This window comes from Pleurodeles waltl, chromosome 8, assembly GCF_031143425.1.
Source record: "Pleurodeles waltl isolate 20211129_DDA chromosome 8, aPleWal1.hap1.20221129, whole genome shotgun sequence".
Classification (NCBI taxonomy): Eukaryota; Metazoa; Chordata; class Amphibia; order Caudata; family Salamandridae; genus Pleurodeles; species Pleurodeles waltl.
In genome coordinates this window covers 1258965318-1258986639 of record NC_090447.1, presented here as the reverse complement: position 1 = coordinate 1258986639, position 21322 = coordinate 1258965318, and the positions used below count along the sequence as shown (strand labels likewise).

Sequence of the window (21322 nt, the reverse complement as noted above, 5' to 3'; positions counted from 1 at the left end):
AGTTATGACCAAGTTATGTGCTGCTTTCAAGGCGATTGACTCTAGATTTGATACTCCAGCACACTGTCTGGTTACCATGACTGAACGCCTTGATCGACATGGCCCCATGCTTGAGGGGGTAGAACGCAGAGTCTCGGAGATTGAGGATGGTAAGGTTTAAATGATGAAGCAGCTTGAACACATCGAGGAAACCTGAAAACCTCAGCCGCCAAGAATGAAGATTTAGTGGCGGGTTGCACTAAAATAACATCTGTATTGCTTGAATAGCAGAATCCACCAACATTGGGAATGTGGATGTCTTTGTGGAATGTCTTCTGTCAGACATTTGTGGTCGAAAGGGCACACCGATCACTTGTCCCACTTCTGGTCCCTGAGGCGCCACCTCAACAGATTATTGCTAGGTTCCTCAATTTCACACTGTGATACAGCTCTGCACCTTGCCCGAGAAAAGGGTGCACTTCAGTATCAAGGCACCACCATTTCCCTCTCAGATTATATGTCAATGATCCAGGAGGCCTGTCATGAATTTACAGATGTCAATCGATCTCTCCAAAAACATGGCCTCAAATATGGGATACTTTACCTGGCTCGTCTCCGAGAAGAGCTGAATGGTCGGCACTATGTATGGAACACCCTTGCGGATACAGTACAGTTTTGCAAGCAGCACACACTTGGTGGGACCCCACCTAACAGGGATCCTGGTACTGGCATCTCTGCGGATTCAGCGACCAACTCCCTGAATGCCCACATGTCCCAGTGGATTCTTTAAGACTCAGACACACAAGAATGCTTACCACCATGATACCTTTAAGTGCATTATTTGCTCTCAACTCATGCATGCTTAAGTGGCCCTTACTTAAAGTTTTCCTTTACATTTCTACATTTACTCGATGATCATTACTGCTTATATTCACACTGCTTACTTGGGCATTGCTCCTCAGTACATTGTCAACCCCCCACGAGTAGTATACCAATATTTTTGCACTCTTGATTTATTTTGGGGTATATTGGGTTCTTCAGCATTTGTTATTGCTGGAATGGGTGGGGAGAGGGGATGTTTGTGGTTTTGTGTTTTTTGATTGCTGAAGCCATTCCTCTTTTGCGGTACATACCAAGCCGGACCTTAAATTTTTCCTCACTATATTGTGATGCCCCTAGATACTATGGCTACACATATCACTAGGGACTCCATGTTTCAACTCTCCTGCGTGACATGGAAAATCAGAGGCCTAAATAACTCCGGAAAAGGGAAACGGTCCCTTGCCTATGTAGGACGTGATGAGGTGCAATTGCCCTTTCTTCAGTAATCTCACTTATCACCCAGACCAGGGTGCACTTGTGCTTTCTTCTGGGACTCTTACCACTATTTTTCCCACTATAGCTCTGACTTTTGGGGATATGCATCTTGATACATAGTGGTGTCCCCTTCAAGGCAGTAGGAAGCACTTCTGACCCTGCAGGTCGATACTTGATGGTGTTAACTGAGTTGGGGGTCGGTCTGTTCTTCACGTTAATGTTTATGCACCAAACACTGACATACCAAGTTTTTCACTGAAATGTCTGCGCAGATTAGCCGGTATCAGGCAGACTACATCATATTGGGAGGTGACCTAATATATCACATGCCAGCCCAAGCTTGATTCCACACGGTCGTCAGTGACCACTAAACCACACTCCCTACAATCACTGGCAGATCTTGATGACACATTCCATCTATTAGACGTGTGGAATTACAAATAGCCATGCAGGCGAGATTATACTTCTACTCATCCCCACACTACATGTGGACCCATATTGATCACTGGTACATGCTCCATGGTGTGCTATTATGGCTTACAGATTTTACACACTTTCTCCCATGCAGTTGGACCATGCCCCTGTTTAAGCCACACCAAACATACCAGTTCATGACCCCTTGACCCGTCCCTGAGAATGCACTGCATGATAGTCTTTCGCACAGACGTCCGAGATGCTATTGGTGAATTTTTTGCCACTAACACTGGCTCTGTGTTTGAATACTCTACTCTATGGGAGGCTTTTAAGGCTTATTTAGGAGGAATTTGTAGTTCACAGCATCCAGGGGTACTAAACAGCATTCGGCATGATCATCCCATGGTAGAGGGGAAGCTGCATGATCTAGACGCAGATGGCAGAACTACACACCACGACAGGTCGAATTACAGTGTTACATGACTTTCATGGCCTCACTATGCAAGAAATTGCTTATTTGGGTAAATATGCTAGGGCACGTAGATATGGTGAGGTTGAGCGCCCTGGCTGAACATTGGCTTGTTAACTATGAACTTTAAATCATGCCATATAAGTGCCCTAGTTACAAAGACCTGATTGCACCCGGAGCTGGTGCTACCATCCTGGCAGACTTTACAGCCCATTACAAATCTCTTTACAAGTCGTGCTCAGGCACCAATCAATCAATCAATCAGAGTATCTGTAAAGCGCACTACTCACCCGTGAGGCCTCAAGGCGCTGAGGGGAGGAGTGTTGCAGTCTTTTCTGGAGCTTGGCTGTGGTTCCTGTGTAGAGGGCATTGCCGTAATCCAATTTGCTGCTTACGAGGGCTTAGCTGACCGTCCTTCTGGTTTCAGTGGGGATCCATTTGTAGATCTTCCGAAGCATGCGGAGGGTGTTGAAGCAGGAGGAGGAGATTGCGTTGACTTGTTGGGTCATTGATAGTGATGAGTCCAGGATGAATCTCAGGTTGCGTGTGTGGTCAGTGGGTGTCGGTGCGGTTCCCAGTGTGGCAGGAGTCGTCCCATGCAGAGGGGGTGGAGCAGAAGATGAGGACCTCAGTCTTGTCGGTATTTAGTTTAAGACAATGAGGAAGCACTGACCGATTATCTGTCTGAAATAACCATGGTGTGGCTTGAACCTGATTAACAACTACTAGCTGCCCCCATTACATGTGAGGAACTCTCACTGGGCATAGATGCCTTAAGCAGCTCTAAGGCACTGTGACTTGATGGGTTCTCAGGAGGCTTTTATAAAGCTTACAAACCACTTTTGGTTCCTCATCTGTTAGCAATGTATGCCGAATCTCTCGAACAGGGCTCACATCTTCCCACACTATGGAAAGCTGTCATCACACTGCTGCTCAAATCAAATAAACCTCCTCATATGCATTTCATATCGCCCTTTATCACACATAAACAATGAAACTAAGATTTTTGCCAAAGTATTATCTAGCTGTCCATCTTTATTAATGGACCGCATAATCTCACCCACGCAGTCACCACTCCACTTCCACTATCCTTCGTACTATTTTTGCAGTGATTAACCAGATTTACCCTACCACTCCAGCAGCAGTTGCCCTGTTAGATGCCGAAAAGGCATTTGATTCTCTTGAATGGTCTTTTCTTTACGCCACTTTAACAAAATTGGGCATCCCCAATGGCTTTCGTAATCTGATTTGACTACTGTGTAAGGATCCATTGGCCCGTCTTCAGCTCAACAGTATACTCTCGGAGCCCTTTCCTTCAACACTTGGCACACGATATGGCTTCCCGCTTTTCCCGTCCTCTTTATAACTGCCATCAACCCACTGTTCCACCATTTACAGGAGCAAGACCTCCACAGGGGCCATAGATTTCCTCATGGAATGCTGTAAACTTCCCTTTATGCAGACGATATATTGTTGTTTGTGCACAATGGCCCCATCTATTTGCCTCCTTTTGTTTTAAAGGTACAGTAGTTTGGCATTTTATCCAGATTACACATTAACTGAGGTAATTCTGAACTACTCCCACTCACAGATGCCACTGTGCACTGTGACCTTGAATTTCTATTACAGTGGTGCACGGAATCTACCAAGTACCTAGGCATTCATATCCATAGAGATCGCTCAGATGTAATGTGGTGCAGGTATGACTCTGCCATAGACAAGCCTAAGACACAAATAGAGCAATGGATCAAATTCCCATTGGGTATTGTTGGGTGCATAGCTATCATAAAAATGGTTATTCTGCTACGCTTTCTTTATCTGTTTTCAAATATTCCTATCACCTTAACTGGCAGATTTTTCACCACTCTGCGTAGGCTACTCAGATGACTTATATGGGCCAGGCATCTGCGTTGCATCTGCTGGGAAGTCCTCACACTTCCATATGAACAGGGCGGCTTTGGTGTCCCAGACCACCAGCTCTATTATTACATAGCCCAGGCTCATTATGCTTACCATTGGTACCACCCAGATACCCAATGGCCATTTCTTAATCCTAAATGAGTGCAAATACCACATTCCTCATTGTCTACTATCTTGCAGCAGGGCCTTCTGTGCAGCCCCACCATAATACAGATTCTCACAACTATTAGGTGGGCATGGTTCAAACTACTGCACTACCTTGGTAGGGACGCCCTCTGTTCCCCACATATCCCGCTTATAAATTGCTACATTATAAACACCTAAACAGGGCTTACCCTACCCCTCAGGCGCAGACCAAACTCGATCCCACCAGATCACACAGTTGCCTTAAATGCCAGGCGAAACAGACACACTTCCTCCGTTTATCATGGACTTGTGGGGTGGTAGCATCCTATTGGGGGGACGTCCATTCTGCTTTGTCTTTCATGCTTGATCAACCTCTTACTCCAGATCCGCTGATGGCTCTGCTGGGATATGTTATGCCGCTGCCATTAGGATTATGTTGCTTTACTGACATTGCACTACTCTTGGCCAGGCATCAGGTGTTGCTCCATTAGGCTGCTGGCACTCCCCCTACGGTCTCTGCCTGGCTAAAGGATCTACCCTACTGTGATACTAACTCTGAACTGTAAGCTTCCCTGCAACAAGTCACTTCCAGAGCAGCCACTACCGGACTACTTATTGAAATTGGATCGATCTGATGACGATGAAACGGCAGGTTGAATACTTGTTAATCATTCAAAGCCCTGAAAGGCAAATTCCTGATTTGATTTGTGTTGCCCCGATGTACTGTGTCTCGCTTTAATTAGTACTCGTCTCTACTGCTTCCCTAGCCTCTTGCATTGCTTTTATCTTTCTCTTTGCCTACTTATTTTTTGATGTTACTTCTCAGTTTTTTGTACTTGGTGGGCCACACATGATATTATTGTTCTACATTTGGCTTTGGCTTCATTAAACGATAAATAAAGTAAAAAACAACATTTTTAATAAAAATATTAAAATGACAACTTTAAGGAAAATTTCTACGTAAAGCAGCAACATATAGTAATCTCCAATCTGTTTTTGCTACCACCATCGCAGAAAGAAGTGTTAGCAAGCTAGTGTTTCTACGGACACGGACAACAAAATCGGAATTAGTAGCTGCTCTGGTCTCTAATGGACCACAAGGTAAGGAAGAATGCAACTTATTTTATTTGATTCGTGTCATTAATCCAGACTCTCTCCACAGGACTCAGGAGTTATAAAGAAAAGTATGCACAAGTTCATCTAGGCACATTAGTCCCTTCGCAATTATTTTGCGCAACGGGCAACACGCTTCTAGGAACAAAAATAAAGGCTTTTTCTGGATAAGGTCCTTCTTTAAGATCAGTAAAACTTTATAATTTTTAGATTCAATCAATACACACACTACTATCAGAATTCTGTTAATAATTGTAGTAAGTGGGTATCAATTATTTTCCTATAAAATGCTCTATTTTCTTACTACAAAATAGCTTTTGCTGTAATAACCTTTTAGAAGTGAATAGGGACATCACCATGCTTCTGTTTTCACTGCTGGCTTAGGACGTCTTCTCTTCTCTCTGCAACCTCACCCGTGGGAGGAAGGAGTCGTGGAAGTCAGCAGTCACAGATGCTCAAAATAGTGCAGACAGACGGTAACACTGGTGTCTGACTTCCCACCCGTATACCACTGTCTCATACACATACAACAGACTGCTGATAGAACTGGAAGTGGACAGCCAGGCCTTGTCCACTCCTGACATTGTCTTGGGGGTACAGCCGTATCATCTGTTCACCAAGACATGAAGACAACCTGCAACCCCACAGCCTGCCCACTACAGAACTTCACCAAACCCTCCATAAATGTGTCAGCCCATAAAAAAGAGGAAGGGTGCTTTCATTACATGAACTCTGCTGCTCCCAGGCCACCCAAGTCAGTCCAGAGAGCCAAAATATTTTTTCTTTAATGGATCTAATATTTTTTTATACTGCAGAGCTACCGTATATCCAAGTAGACGGCGCCGGTGTATCTCTGCAGGACTGTCATACTAGTAATTGTCAATTCCAGTACTACTGCACAAGAGTACTATACGTTCAATGCATGCATTTCAGCACACATCTGCTAAACTGTCCTACTTAAAATATTTCTATAATACAATCATCTTTCTAGACCAAATAATTGCCTCTACCCCCTTCCATTTTTAAGAACTTGAAATGATCATAGAAATGATCATACAGCCAGGACTAGTGCAATACCTTATCTAATTCATGTCAACGTTTAAAGGGGAGAAGAAGAGGATGGGCCTTGAACAGAACTCTTATTTTTAAAGTCAAACGGCATTTCTTCATAACTGCCACTTCCATCTCTGAATCCCACTTTAATGAGCTCGACCTAAAAAGTACAATGTCCTCAATGGCACTGAGTGCCCTCAGACTCATGCTGCTGTACTAGATAATGTTCCCCACAGTGCAGAGGTCACAGTGATTGTTGATGGTGACAAATTGGGTGTAGTTAGAGAGAATTAGCATTTTTCTGGGGAAAGGGATCTAAGGCCCATATTTATACTTTTTGACGCTAAACTGCGCTAACGCAGTTTAGCGTCAAAAAATTTAGCGCCGTCTAACGCCATTCTGAAGCGCCATGCGGGCGCCGTATTTATGGAATGGCGTTAGCCGGCGCTAGCAGACCGGCGCTGCCTGGTGTGCGTGGAAAAAAACCACGTAGACCAGGCAGCGCCGGCGTAGGGGGAAAATGGCGTTAGGGCGTCTTAAAATGGGGCAAGTCAGGTTGAGGCAAAAAAATCGCCTCAACCCGATTTGCGCCATTATTTTCGACGCCCAGACGCCATTTAAATGACTCCTGTCTTAGTAAAGACAGGAGTCATGCCCCCCTTGCCCAATGGCCATGCCCAGGGGACTTATGTCCCCTGGGCATGGTCATTGGGCATAGTGGCATGTAGGGGGGCACAAATAAGGCCCCCCTATGATAAAATTATACTTACCTGAACTTACCTGAATGTCCCTGGGGTGGGTCCCACCATCCTTGGGTGTCCTCCTGGGGTGGGCAGGGGTGGCAGGGGGGACCCTGGGGGCAGGGGAGGGCACCTGTGGGCTCATTTTGAGCCCACAGGCCCCTTAACGCCTACCCTGACCCAGGCGTTAAATAGTGGCGCAACTGCGGGGTTTTTTGACCCGCCAACTCCCGGGCGTGATTTTTGCCCGGGAGTATAAATACGACGCATTTGCGTCGCCGTCATTTTTTTAGACGGGAACGCCTTCCTTGCATCTCATTAACGCAAGGAAGGCGTTCACGCTATTTGCCCATACTTTGGCGCTAGACGCGTCTAACGCCAAAGTATAAATATGGCGTTAGTTTTGCGCCGAATTCGCGTCGAAAAAAACGACGCTAATTCGGCGCAAACGGAGTATAAATACGGGCCTAAGTGTTTGACAGTGCCTCGTACAGCAGTCTAATGTCGATGCCATCAGGGTGCCTGCCTTCCATGGGGTCGGATCAGGTACGGTGGCTGCAGAGGGCACCAACTGTACAAACAGCAGGGTTTTGGTTGGAATTCTTTAAATCTTCTGATACACTGACGACCAGTAGAGACTGCATTCCATTGTATTGTTTTACATCCAGCATGCTACTGTTGATAGAGACCCACGTATGCAAGTCAGTACTGATCCTGTTTCTCATGTGGACAGTTAATGCCAAATTGCCTGGCGAAGGTCCTTCCAGAATAGAAAACAAGCAACTCGACTCTGGTGTCAGCCTATTTGGGCCTCGTCAGTAGGGTCCTGCTTGATTCCGATGGACCCACATATGGGCATATCCGTTGCACTTAGAGCGTCAGTTGCAGGGAGGGAAACATTTCTCCGAAGATAGCCTACCTGCAGTTTCCTCTTCTAACCATCACGGTGGACGCCAGTGCAATGCACCACAGATGTAAACAAACTGCAGTGGGACATCTCTGGCAGTCACGGTAGCACTAAACACTGGTTGCCAAAAAGTGACCTGAGACGTTCTGACCAGAGAGTCACTGCCAGAATTGTGATAAGCACTGGTTGAATGAATTAGGTATCACTATAAACCATCCACTTCCTTTTCCAGTCGTGTGTTTTTAATTTGGCTGTTCTGTGTGATTTTACAATCTGACAAGGGCTCTGTTGACAAAAAGTGTCAGGCTGGTGCTGCATAATAAACAAGTAAGGCAGCGCACAGTTCAATATATATTTGGGTTTTTTCTAGTAAGCCAAGGGCCAGATGTATCATCACAGCCCTTTGCCAGTCGGAAATAGCAATTTTTAAGAAATCGCTATTTCCGACTCACAAAGTGCCATGTTACACATTTGCGATTCGGTAATAGCGATTTCTTAAAAATCGCAAATGCTATTACCGAATCGCAAATTGCAATACCAGCCCCATTCGCAGCTATGGGCCTGTTGGCCCATATCTGCGAATTTTTTGCGTTTCTGAACCAGAAATCGCAATTTTGGAAATGCAAAAGCCCAGGGTGCTGGGGGCCTAAGGCCCCCTCTGCTGCACCCCAAAAATGTTTTGGGGGACATGTAAGGTGCACACATGCCAAATGGGCATGTGTGCATTACATGTTCAATTTAAAAATGCATTTTAAATGCATTTTTAAATTTTGCACCAGGTTACCACCTGGTTTAATTTCATGGTATTTTGCATGTGCAAAATGCCATTGTGCGAAAAATCGCAATTTGGCATTTTTTGCTGCTTCGCCTTGTGATGTGGATTTTGCGAATCGCAAAACCAGGTCGCAACGCAAGAAATCGCAATTTTAGCGATTTCTTATTTGTGGTCTTCAAATGCCTTTCATGCATCGCAGACCACTTTTTTGCACTCGCAAACGGCCGAATTCGCACCGTTTGCGAGTGCAAACATTTTTCATACATCTGGCCCCAAGTGCGGTATGGGGAGGCAGATGAATAGTAACAGGGCAGCATTTATGTGACCAAATATACTGTAAACCTGCATAAACTACATTTTTTAAATAATTTGTTCATTGATAAGAAAAAGCGTCTCTGTCTTTTATTCGCTCATCTAACCCCACGTTCAGCTGAAAGTAGCCTCTGTGCTTTAGTCAGATGTTCTCACCGCTGATGAATTAGATTTCACCTTAGTGTGGGCTTCTCTGAAGCAGCAACTGTCCTTGGGATCTCCATTGACCTATGTGACAAACATAGTCAATAAAGATAGTAAACACACTTAACTTCTGCTTTGCTTCTGTCCCTTGGGACGTTTCTTCTCTGACTTCCCCAAGGTATCCATGCCACAACTCTTGTCCTTTGTTTAATTCATGGACCTGTTAGAGGTCGTTAGGTCAAGATGAGAAGCAACTCATATGAACTGCAGGAAAAAATAAAATTATTTTAGCACTGTGCGAAAGGCGTTAAATAATTTGTTGCTAACAAAATGAGGTCTGGTGAGCATGTAAATATAAATAGGAATCACTTTAATAATGTAAACAAACAATGGGTAGAAAGGAAGACTAGATCTTGGGTAGATGACAGGCGCATGATAAGAATAGAGAGACAGATTACTTTCTAAATAATAGTTGTAGTGAACACTAGAAATTTAGTGCGTTATTTTATTCTATATGTATTTCTAAAATGCACAAATGACTGGCAGTGAGGAGTTTCTAATTAGCATAATTCTGATATCTAGGTTAGAGACTTTGATCAAGGAAGAGAAGGAGCCCCTGCCTACTCTTGATTACCTTAGAGTTTATTTGAAGCAGTGGGAAAAATGGTCCAGTCTGGCCAACCAGTAGGGATTAAAGGCACAGACCTACGTGACTGTTAATGCTTCTTATCAGACTGTTTTCTGCAAGTCTGGATTAGGAGGCACCTTGTTGATCAAAAACATCTCCTGTGGTATGCTCCAGAGTTCTTCTGTGTTAACAGTATTCTTCATTAGCTACACAAGCACCAACCTCATTTCCATATGCAAGTGTTTGCGCGTCTGACCTTAATAAGTAAACTTACAAGCAGACGCGATTAGGCCGATGAACCTTTTGACTTGCAATAAAGATGTCCCCACCATAGATCCAGTACATACAGATCAATAATCCATGATCAATCAATAACTAATAATAATAAATGACATTAATAATCAATGGAGTCAGTAATGATCAAGCACCATGACCTTTCAGTCATGAATAACCACACCTTTTAGTAAAAGTTAGAATATTTATTTCCCCATATTAACAATGATAACGTCATGTAAATTAATCTCAAAATTAAATGAAACACATACAGAAACAACACTGGCTTTCCAAAGCGGCAGAAGAAACGTAATCTAATCAAAGCTTGAACTACGACATATTCTAAGGTTACAGTACAAAAATAATAATAAGGTCAATTGCGTCAACATGATCACATACATTTAAGTTCAGCAAAGAAATTCATCAAGCATTATTTCCTATTAGCAGACTTTTTAATAACGAGAACCCTCAACTAACATCAGATTAGCATCAGCATGTTGGGCTTCACGCAAAACAATTTAGTAAACACAAATTTGGAAAACATCTAAATATGGCTCTATCAAAACAGTGCAGTTGGTACCTAGAAAGAAAAACAAACAGACACAATAATCATCCTAATTCATAATAACTATCCTCAGTATGGATCAGCAAGCAGAGACAGTCTTCGTCCTCAGGACATCAGTCGATCAGCAAGGCATCAGGATTCACCAACAAACTTCAGAATAGGCAGTCTTTAAGCATTAAAGTTAATCATGTCTCTTGTCAAGACGCATAAGAAAATAACGACCTTTCAGTCAGCAAGTCTAAGGGCAATGACAGTATGGCGAATGCTGGTTTCTCCTCAGTGCAGCCTCGTTAAGTTAAATTCACTAAAACTATTTTCCACATCCCCATTGGTCAAGGAATCGCATGTTCACACTTTGTCCAATAATACTAAAACTTCAAATCTATGAATTCTAACACTGCTCCGTTCACCTGTCGCTGATTGGTCTCTCCTGCAATGTCCTCATCATCCGGCTCGTCAGGTAACAGTATTGTTGCAGCTTCCACTCCAGTCAGTGTCTTCATTGTTCTCTTCCTGAGAAAGTCAGTCCCACACACATTACACACATAGGGGGTTATTCTAACTTTGGAGGAGGTGTTAATCCGTCCCAAAAGTGTCGGAAAAGTGACGGATTTACCACCAGCCGTATTACGAGTCCATTATATCCTATGGAACTCGTAATACGGCTGGTGGTATATCCGTCACTTTACCGTCACTTTTGGGATGGATTAACACTCCTCCAAAGTTAGAATAACCCCCATAATGTTACATTTAGCAAGAACAGCATCTTCTAGCAGTCGGTTCTCATGAGAAAAGATTCTCAGCTGCGAGCACATTTACACAATACAATGGACAATCACAGTTTAACTTTCAAGGACCTCCATTTATTAAATGTTAAGAAATACAGCTTGTCATGAGGCCTGGCAAGTAGGCCAAGACCTTCACTAAATTAAGTCCTACAACTAATAAAGCCAAAACATAATGCATAACCTTTAATATGACATATTACCACATTAGTCAAACATATGCTCAACATTTCATAGCATTAGACTAATAATAAGTACACTTCGTGAACACTGACGGCCACTCATCGTAGTCACATTTTCAAATGCGTGCATTAATTTTCTACGTTATTATATTTTCTACAGAAATCCATTATTCAGAATACATGAATACTCATTAATAATTATTATTAAAACACCTGCTCTAGCAGCTGCAACATACATGGAGAAACCTCCCCAGCATCTTCGAGCAATCAGTTTTCATGAGAAACTTCCTGCGATGAGCACATTTAAAGAATACAATGGAAAATCACAGTTTAACTCTCTAGGACAGTCATTTATTAAACGGTAAAAAATGCAGCTTGACCTGAGGCCTGGCAACTAGGCCAAGACCTTCGCTAAGTTAAGGCCTACAATTAATAAAGCTAATACATAATGCATAACCTTTAAAAAGACATATTACTACATTAATCAAACATATGCTCAACATTTCATATTAATAATTATTAGTAAATACACTTCGTGAACATTGGTGGCCACTCATCGTGATCACATTTTCAAATGCGTGCATTATTTTTCTACTTTATTATATTTTCAGCACAAATCCATTACTCATAATAAATGAAACTCTCGTTAATAATTGTTATTTCAACCACCATGAAGAGAACAATATTGACAAGTGGGGCTGGCACAGGATAACACAAAGTCATTCCTGTTGCCAAAGGAGCTGGGATTTTCCTCTCACCCATATATTTAGCTGGACACCTTAAAAAATTGTTTTATACATAGTTCTTATTTACTCAGCAGATTATTGGTCACAACAATACCTAACATCAATCTAGGGGGTATCCTCCAATCACCACATTGAATTTACTAAGTCTGTGGTGCTGTATCAGTTGGAACAGTGCAGAATATTCTTTGATGGTCCCCAAAAAAAGCAATCCAGAAAAAATCAGACTAAATCATCTCAACCTTAAAAGAGCTGCATTGGCTTCCAGTGACTTAGAGTATAAAATGTAATGATTCCTAACACAATCTTTAAGGTACTGAAAAGCACCGCCCAAAATATACCTCCATAACCTATTGTACCCACAACCTTTGAACACCTTGATCCTATTCCTGCAGAGACAGTTTTCCAAAGATCCCTAAAGTGGGTCTCTTTAATGAAGCCGCCTTTTTCCATCTATATCGCAACAAGACCACCTCTTTTTGCCTCCCTTAAGGAACAGAAGTCACTATTTACCAGATAGATCCCCAAAACAAGGCTCAAGAACCTGCCTCTGTCCAGCTGCCACATCTTTCACCCCACACTGCTGATGGTTTCTAAAGTAATCCATAGGATATATCCAGAAAGTGCTGAATAAATGGCCTAATGGCAACACATTAGCACTGCTCAAATCACTTAAAGAAATTAGGATATTTGATATTTGGGTTAAATTTGAAAAATTGTACTTTTTGCCAAGGCAAGGAGTCATTTCCTCTGGTAGCAACATGAAAGCCTGGCGATAGCTGATGGCTTAGTGCAACAGTGCTTCAACTGCAGGAATCTTTGTTTTACATCCTGAGAACTAGGGTCGAAACCCACCAGGTCCATTCAGCCTTTCATCCTCTAGAGGTCAACAAAACGAGTCACAATAAACACTGGCTATTTAGCATCAAGTTACCTCCCAAGTTGAACTTGTGCTTTTCCAGTACACATGCTATGTTTTTTACCTTCAAGGGTTAAGTGGCTTGCCTGTTCCCAGCAACACAAGACACTTGCTGTTGACAGTTTATTGAATTCATGTATTGTTTCAGTAGGGCTAGAGCACAATATTGTTTTTTCCTGCTGTTTTGGGAATCACACTTGTGACATTTATTACCTTCCTGTTCATTTCTACAGGCTCTGTCAAGTTCTGGAGCATTTTCAGTGGGGGACATCTTATAGCAAGCTTCACACCGGTATGTACAACAATGTGGTGGGTGCTGTTCTTCCATTTTCCTTGTGGTGTGTGCTGTGGTATTTCTAGCGATATACAGGCCATATTTAAGAGCCTCTAGCGCCATCTACTGACACATTAGCATCATTTTTTTATGCGCATGTTGCGTTAGGTGGCCAAAATCCCCACACCATATTTACAAAGTGGCACAATGCATGCATTGCACCACTTTGTAAACCTTTGCGCCACATTATGCCTGCACCAGGCATAATGTATGCAGGGTGGGGGGTGTTTACCGTTAGGCCAGCCGAAAAAATGGCGCAAGCAAATCTTAAAGATTTCCTTGCGCCATTTTTTTCGGCACTTTTAACACCTCCTCAGAGCAGGCGTTCAAAGGGGGCATACCATTATTTATAATGGGCCACTATGTGTTTGTGTTCTGTAGGGGTAGCGCTAAAATTGTGGCACTACTCCTGCAGAGTACATCAATATCGTCATGAAAAATTACGCTATTGCCCCCTAACCTGCGCCATGGTGCGCCATATTTTAAATAGGGCACACACATAGTGGCGGTAGGGGGGCAGGAAAGAACGCAGGAAAAGTGGCTCTGCACTGTGTGCAGCACCACTTTTCATAAATATACCCCTTAGTTTCTCTCACAGGATCTTAAAGGAGACAGTTTGCATCTGTCAGAGACTGCGTCAGAACTGAGCACGTAGTAACTATAAGCTAGAATAACCTCCTGGTGCCCATATGCATTTGGGTTAGGGGGTGGCTGATGCATGTTTCTAATTGTACCTCCAGTGTATTACAATGATAGCCTGGGGATTGAATGCATCAAATGTATGAAACATTGTAGAACCTGGGGAAACGCCATTGCTTTAAACGGAAGTGTATATAGGTTCCTCAAAGTACCATCTGAGAAAGTAAACAGTAAATCATGCTAATATTCACATTATTCTCCTTACCGTTGAAATTAGGGATTTGATCATTCTTGTTATTGCTGCATGAGTCCTAAATTATAGTGCTAGAAACACATCATTTCCCCCAATGTTTTTTCAAACATGTTTCTCTGATCTTCATCCTACATTTGTGCATCCCAGTTGGGAGATGAATTGAGTGCACTAATGTGCTAAGATCATTTTAATCCGAAGGGCAGAAGACCATTGAGTCCTAATGCTTAGGATAGGTTTGTATACTTTTGTAATATTACTTTAGCATCCCTGATTTGTGCCCAAATTGTTCCTTAGTTTAGGCCAACAATGTATGTGTGATACAGAACTACTATTGTCGGAGCCTTTTTCATCATTGATGCGCATGTTTTCAGATCAGAACATTATCTATTATACTATTGGTTAGACTTTTTTACAGGTGATTACAAAATCCACTCTACAGCAACTATTTGGATCTGTACCAATAACCTAAAACCATCAGCCAAGTGGCTTATACTCTCTCCATGCTGTAAATAAGAAACTCAAAAAAAAGCAAGTGTGCACTTTTCAAGTGAAAGCCCTCATTTGGGTATACCACACTCCCTTTTCGGCCACCCTATGGGGCATATTTAGAAAGGAACTGGCGGCTTTGATGCTCCAGTTTCCTTGCGTCGCCCTGTGGCCCCTCTACTGACACTATGGTAGTGCTGTATTTACAATACAGTGCAGCATGGTGCATGTTAGCACAATAATGTCAACATTATTTACTCTATTGTGGCGCTTTCCTGGGCTAGCGCCAAGGATTTCGACGCTAGTCCAGCTAAGCTCGGGGAGGCCCATAGAAAATAGCCCAGTGTCACTTTAAAGCCTGCCCTGTGCAGGTGCTAAAAAATGATGGCAGAATGATGCAGTGAAATCTTGTAGATTTCACTGCACCATTATCTTGGGCCTTCCTGTGGGGGGAAAAACCCCCTTGCATACATTATACCTGATGCAGGTATAATGTGATGCAAGGGTTTACAGGGGGGTGCAATGTTTTCCGAAATAACCTAATTTCCTCACGTCTCATAAAATAATAGCAAAATAATATAATTTTGTTGTTTCTAAATCACCGTAATTGTGCCACAAGACTCAAAAAAATTCCAATAGTAGCTAATCACTTCGCAGCAAACATTCTTATGTTCAGAAAATCTCCGACAGTTGCCAGACTAATGCTCCAGTATTTCTCAACCAACAAATTTGACTTTGTAAATTGCGTTTATTCTCTTGATTTAATATTGTGACTAGAAGCACTGTATAGTATACAAAAGAGAGCCAGTACACAAATCACAGTAGATTACGTAAAATTTGGGTGGATTATGTGAAAGTTCCTGGGGAACTCGTACATCAAGTATGAAAAGGAAAGGTTGAATTAGATGACCTTGAGAAACAATGGTCCTGAGGAGAATTTGCGAGTGAATTAGTAAAGGAACTTAGGGCCATATGTACGAACACTTTTTCCCATAGACACAGAATGGGTAAAAACCTTTGCTACATCTGGCCCTTAGATTCTCTTTCCATTCACAGATGCACCTCCTAGATATTGGACTCTAGCTGAGAATTAATGAAGCATCACATTCAGGAGAGATATTGACAGTCTGGAGAAAGGCTAACACCAGCGAGGGTCTGGGAAAACTCGGAGTAACGAATAGGCAAATTCTGAGCAAGCAGATATGATTGCAGAGGGGGAATGTGAAAAGGGCACCAATGCATGGGAAAGCACGCCTTTCTTAAACGCTAAATCACAGGAGAATGTTTGGGAACCTGGTATCAAGGTCAGTATTTCAGCTAAAGCTGAGTGAAAAATGTAGAAACTCCGGATTATTTAACTATAAAGCAACGTGACTGCTGGGTTTCCTGCATTATTTTAGTGAGTTGAAGATGCCCCCATTGGTAAACCCGGGTGGCAAGTACTCAAAAGTATTGTTGTCCGCTGCAGCATAGGCTGTGGTTAGTGATATTAGTGGCAATATTGCAGTTCAGGGGCCATGAACCTTTTCAGTGCTGCCACACGTCTCTCCTAGGGATCTGCATCTTCCTGTCCTCCGAGCAGAAGAAAGGAAGAAACGGAACTGGAGCAACTATTGCCCAGAGCTATAGGCCTGCTGATCATGTGGGGTAATTGTACCGCTGCACCACCAGACCTGACTGGAATGTTTGTGTCTGTGAGGCCACTCGGGGAACTGCGGCTGTTCTAAGCAGTGGCTTTGTAAGACCCCTGCATCTCAGAGGCACCTTTCTGAGTTTTGAGACAGGCGCACGTACATTGCTGCATGCATTGCACTTCCATCTGAGCCACAAACTGGTACTGGGAGTGCCCAGCAAAAGCTAACACGTCTGGTCTGTTGCTGCCTCCCCTCACCGCTCATTGTTTAGGCCAGGTGAGCTCCTGTTGCTGTGGTCTATACTTTCTGACATAAATAAGTTAACGAAGCAAACTGATTTTTCACATAAGTTCTCTTTCTTCAATAATTCTAAATACTCCCTCAATCAATTGTTTTGTGTTATACCGAATCCTCCTTGCTCCTTGATTTGAACCGCAAAACAACACACACAAAAACACATGCACAAATGATAACACATTTTATGTAATTTGCAAATATAAATAAAGAAATAAAAATAAGACTTTTAAAAGGGAGGTTGCAGCTTTTTGATATTAAATTGAAGCCACACATCGTTCATACTATATTCTGTTTGATGCACCTGCCTAGCTCCCACGAATCAATTTGAGGGTACTAATTTAATTTTTAGGCTTCAATTTCAAATTCCTTGACATTTCCAGTACGTTTTACATTTTTCAATTGCACATTTAGCCACTTCATTTCTAGACACTTTATTAATCTGTTGATAATATAAAATGTTCTGCCTAGTCATGGACCCACTGAGGAGGCTTTGCGGACCCCCAGGGGTACCCGGACCACAGATTTGGAACCACTGCCCTACTCTGTTCTGCCGGACACAGCACTATCCGCTTCCATACTTAGGTCCTCACTTGCCTTAGGGGCAGCAGGGGCAGAGTCTCCCCTCTCTCCTCTGCGGCTGTCACTATGAAAGGGCACTCCCTCCAAGTGCAGCCCAGACCTGGGCCCGCTCCGAGCACCAGCCCCCACCATGGAGCCCTTCCCTGGCACCAACCCATAGAGATCACCAGCCTCTGTTGACTCGGAGAGGAAGGGCCAATCTAATGAGCAGCCAGACTGGCGTCTGTATTAGGTATCAGGAGGTCTCAGGGTAATGAAGGTCAGGATCCGGAGCACTTCTGGGTTGCGCCCACCAACTTAGGTGGTCAGCCACGCCCCACTCTTGCCTGTGTCATCCTATGTTAAGCTGCTCACTGTTGGAAGGTGCATAGTACCTTTCCCTGAGGTGTTGTGAAACAAGAAATAGTCTGAGTCGTTTTTATTTTCAATAAAAATTCATAATTGAATCTGAAGTTGTCGCTACCCAGAATATGTTGACCATGGCTTCTTTTTTCTATGCTGATCTCAGTCCCCATCACCCTGATGCCTTTACTTGAACCTTTAGCCCTGAATGGAATTGATTGTTTGTGACTTCAAGTAATGGAGGAAAAACTTTTGTAAGTTGTCTCTTACTATATAGGTCCCTCATGCAGTGACTAGTATTAAAAACACTTGTATGCGTATGATATGTAATGAAACATATACAAAAACAACAAGTGATGAATGGAATGCCTGAATTAATCTCAGCCTCTGGAGCCGCTCGGGCCACATCCCAATCCATTGTTTTTGGCCCATTGTGCTAGGTTGATTGTGCTTTGGCTCAGGGAGGACCTGGCCTGGCAGTTCGGGCAGGACTGTTCCAATGAGAAGCAGGTTCGAGACTGATTTTCACATGGCTGGGTCCAAACTGAGTTGGCATGGTGGGCAAAAAGTAATTAACTGTGATGCGGCCCAAGAGATTGTCAGTGGCTGTGATTAGTTTGAGCATTCTATCCATCACCTTGTTGATTTTTGCATATTATTAAACATGGCTGCCCTGCTTAACTTGTCACTTGTTTGTTCTAGTCTCGAGTGGGAGCCCTGGTCAGCGGTGTGGCCGTCACTGTGGATAATGCGTTTCTGTTTGTTGCAGACTGCACCGGATATGTGCATGTTTATGACATCCGGGACTACGCTCTTCATGGATCAGAGCCAGGACCACCAAAATGTATGTTCAATTACATATGGCATTGTAATTGTTTAGATGAGTATCCAAAATCCCATTAGTTAAACTTCCACAAGAGGCGATTGGCAACATATCATGCATAAATACCTTTTTTTTTTAAATGCAGATCATTAATCTTCCGTATGAGTTAGAGCTAAGAGTGAAAGGACCTAACCTGACAGAAGTCAGTAAAGTGATGTTCTATCTCTTCAGAAGAGTGGGTCTGGAAGAACATGTGCACCTGTTTGCAGATTTTTTAAGAAACACAAGGAAGACTCTGTAGAAGCATTGGAAAAAAAGGTTGAAGACTGATTGGAGTGAGTCTAATATGGTTTTATATAAGTTGATGCAAAGTCACACAAAGATACACACATTTTAAAAGAAAATAGGTCTGCTAAGTCCTAGTCTATCTTTTTTAAATGAAAAGAGGACCTCTGAGTCTTAGTCTAAGTCTCTGCCATCACCATTTGGATCTAACACTGAACATATTCGTACTCACCTACAGCTTTTCATAAGACCTGATGGGTATTGCGAAGGGACTCCAAGGCAAGCTTATAAATCTGAATCAGGGAGCCATGGAGGTCTTCTCCCTCACTGCTTTGCTTCCTCTTGACTCCCTGGATTATAACCCAATCCCACAACACCTAACAGTACAAAGGTCCATATTGCTAGCCTCTTAGATGAAGAAGGCTTTCAGTGTATAATCCTTCTTTAGCCCAGGCCAGAAATAAAGCCAACCAAGAATTCACATTCTTTACAAAGCTTCCACAATAGCACTCTAGGTGAAGTCTGGCCAGTTATTTATGTTTTGAAAACAAATTCATACTTTATGATGGTCAAACCTCTACCATGCACCTCAACATCCTTCAGGTTTTCACTCTGCATTTACACCATTGCAGTTCTGGGCTGGCAAAACTAGAGACCGTTGCTGTACCCTAAATAGGCATGAGGAACCATCACCATGACCTGGAAGGCCTGTGGGCCCCTGGTGGCAGTATAAGCTCCATTGGTTGGCTAGCTTGGGTTGCACTGTTGTAGCCTTAGGAAGAGTAACTATAACCAGAGACATTGGAATTTTACAGCCGAGAAGGCCCAAATCATCCAGCTGGGTTGACTACATTATGCAGCAAGAAAAGGCAAATTATGCAGCTTATTGCAGCTCTTTTTCTAATAGTATTACTTCATTATTGTGTCATTTGTAACTCATGGTAACGCTGTCTGGCCAACTGTTTCATCTTATTAGTACCAGTTTAACACCCAAAAATAGCAATTAACAATTGAAAGATGACCAGCCAACCTTTGTGAAGGCCTTCCACTGTGCGGGAATATGTGTCACCACGTTTTTACTAAAATGGTGGATTATGTGACAAATGCAGCAAATCTATAACTATGCGGAAAATGCCACAGCTGCTGAATCGCATAATTTCAATGGCCCTGACTACAACCTCAGTATCTTCTGGTGTGTAGTTGGGACTGAAAATCATTGGAAATGGTGCATGTGTTTGAGGACAATTCATTCCCGTTAAGCAACAAATACATCAATATATTGAATGGCGGAAGAAACAGGATGAAAACGCGACGTCATTGCACAAATAGAGCAAACTTTTATAGCAAGTGGCTTTGAGATTTTTCATGTAGAATTGACTGTCACTGTGTCACAAAGGCGTTTATCATTTCATACCTAATGTCATCCCCTGTTCTATCTTTTCTGCCACACTGCTCCAGGCTTTGTCCTAGGACTCCAGTTCATAGGTGACTAATGCATGTTGGCTTCAGCTTGCTGATGATCTCATTGACGTCCTTATAGAAGAAGGCTTATTAGAATTGCTAACAGTGTGCTACCATACCTAAATGGCTGAACATCCCTAAAAACGTGCAATAAAAATGTTTGAAAAATCTATCTGAACGGGACCGATAAGACTATGGCATTCAGTGTTAGGGGCAGTGAGAATAAGAAACTAGGAGCCAACAGCATTTGCAATATGTCTCTGTACACATCACAAATACATTCCTATAATTTACTATATATTTTTTGTCACTCAGATATCAACCACTGGAGAGCCCATGTAGATATCATAACAACGTAAGTTGCATGTTTTTTTGTGGAATTTAATATTATTTACATTGATGTCTCTAATAAACCACTATTTTTCTTGGATACGTGGGAATAAATAACATTTTGTTTTAACTCAGATATCGTGCAATACGCTGCATCGCAAAATAACGCATAGAAAAGTTAGGAGATGGTACCTGCCATCATGGCCTACGCAACATCTCACAAACATATTGCGTCCTAAATATAATTTACAAAAATATCCCCCCATCGGAATTAATGGAAAATCAATATTCCATGGGATAATATTGTGGTAAGCGATATTTAGGCCACAGTTTTTATGATGATATTTAACTTTTCAGTGTTCTGACAAACAATCTGATTTTATTAAAACAAACTACAAACATTTTAGCATTTTATAAGTTAGTCTTTTCTATTCTAAAAAAGGGGTAACACAATAAATACCAAACCTATGCTTGAACACATTATTAAGTTTTGCC

At 42.5% G+C, this 21322-nt stretch overlaps 1 protein-coding gene across 1 annotated transcript in view; it reads left to right on the top strand.

The window, feature by feature from the left end:
- LOC138248527 (cilia- and flagella-associated protein 337-like) overlaps window positions 1-21322 on the top strand; it is a 513680-nt gene that overhangs the window by 368012 nt on the left and 124346 nt on the right. The window contains exons 23-26 of the mRNA XM_069202182.1: window positions 5240-5326; window positions 13598-13656; window positions 18631-18772; window positions 20813-20852. Of these exons, the coding sequence (XP_069058283.1) occupies window positions 5240-5326; window positions 13598-13656; window positions 18631-18772; window positions 20813-20852 (328 nt within the window). The remainder of the gene's footprint in view (window positions 1-5239; window positions 5327-13597; window positions 13657-18630; window positions 18773-20812; window positions 20853-21322) is intronic.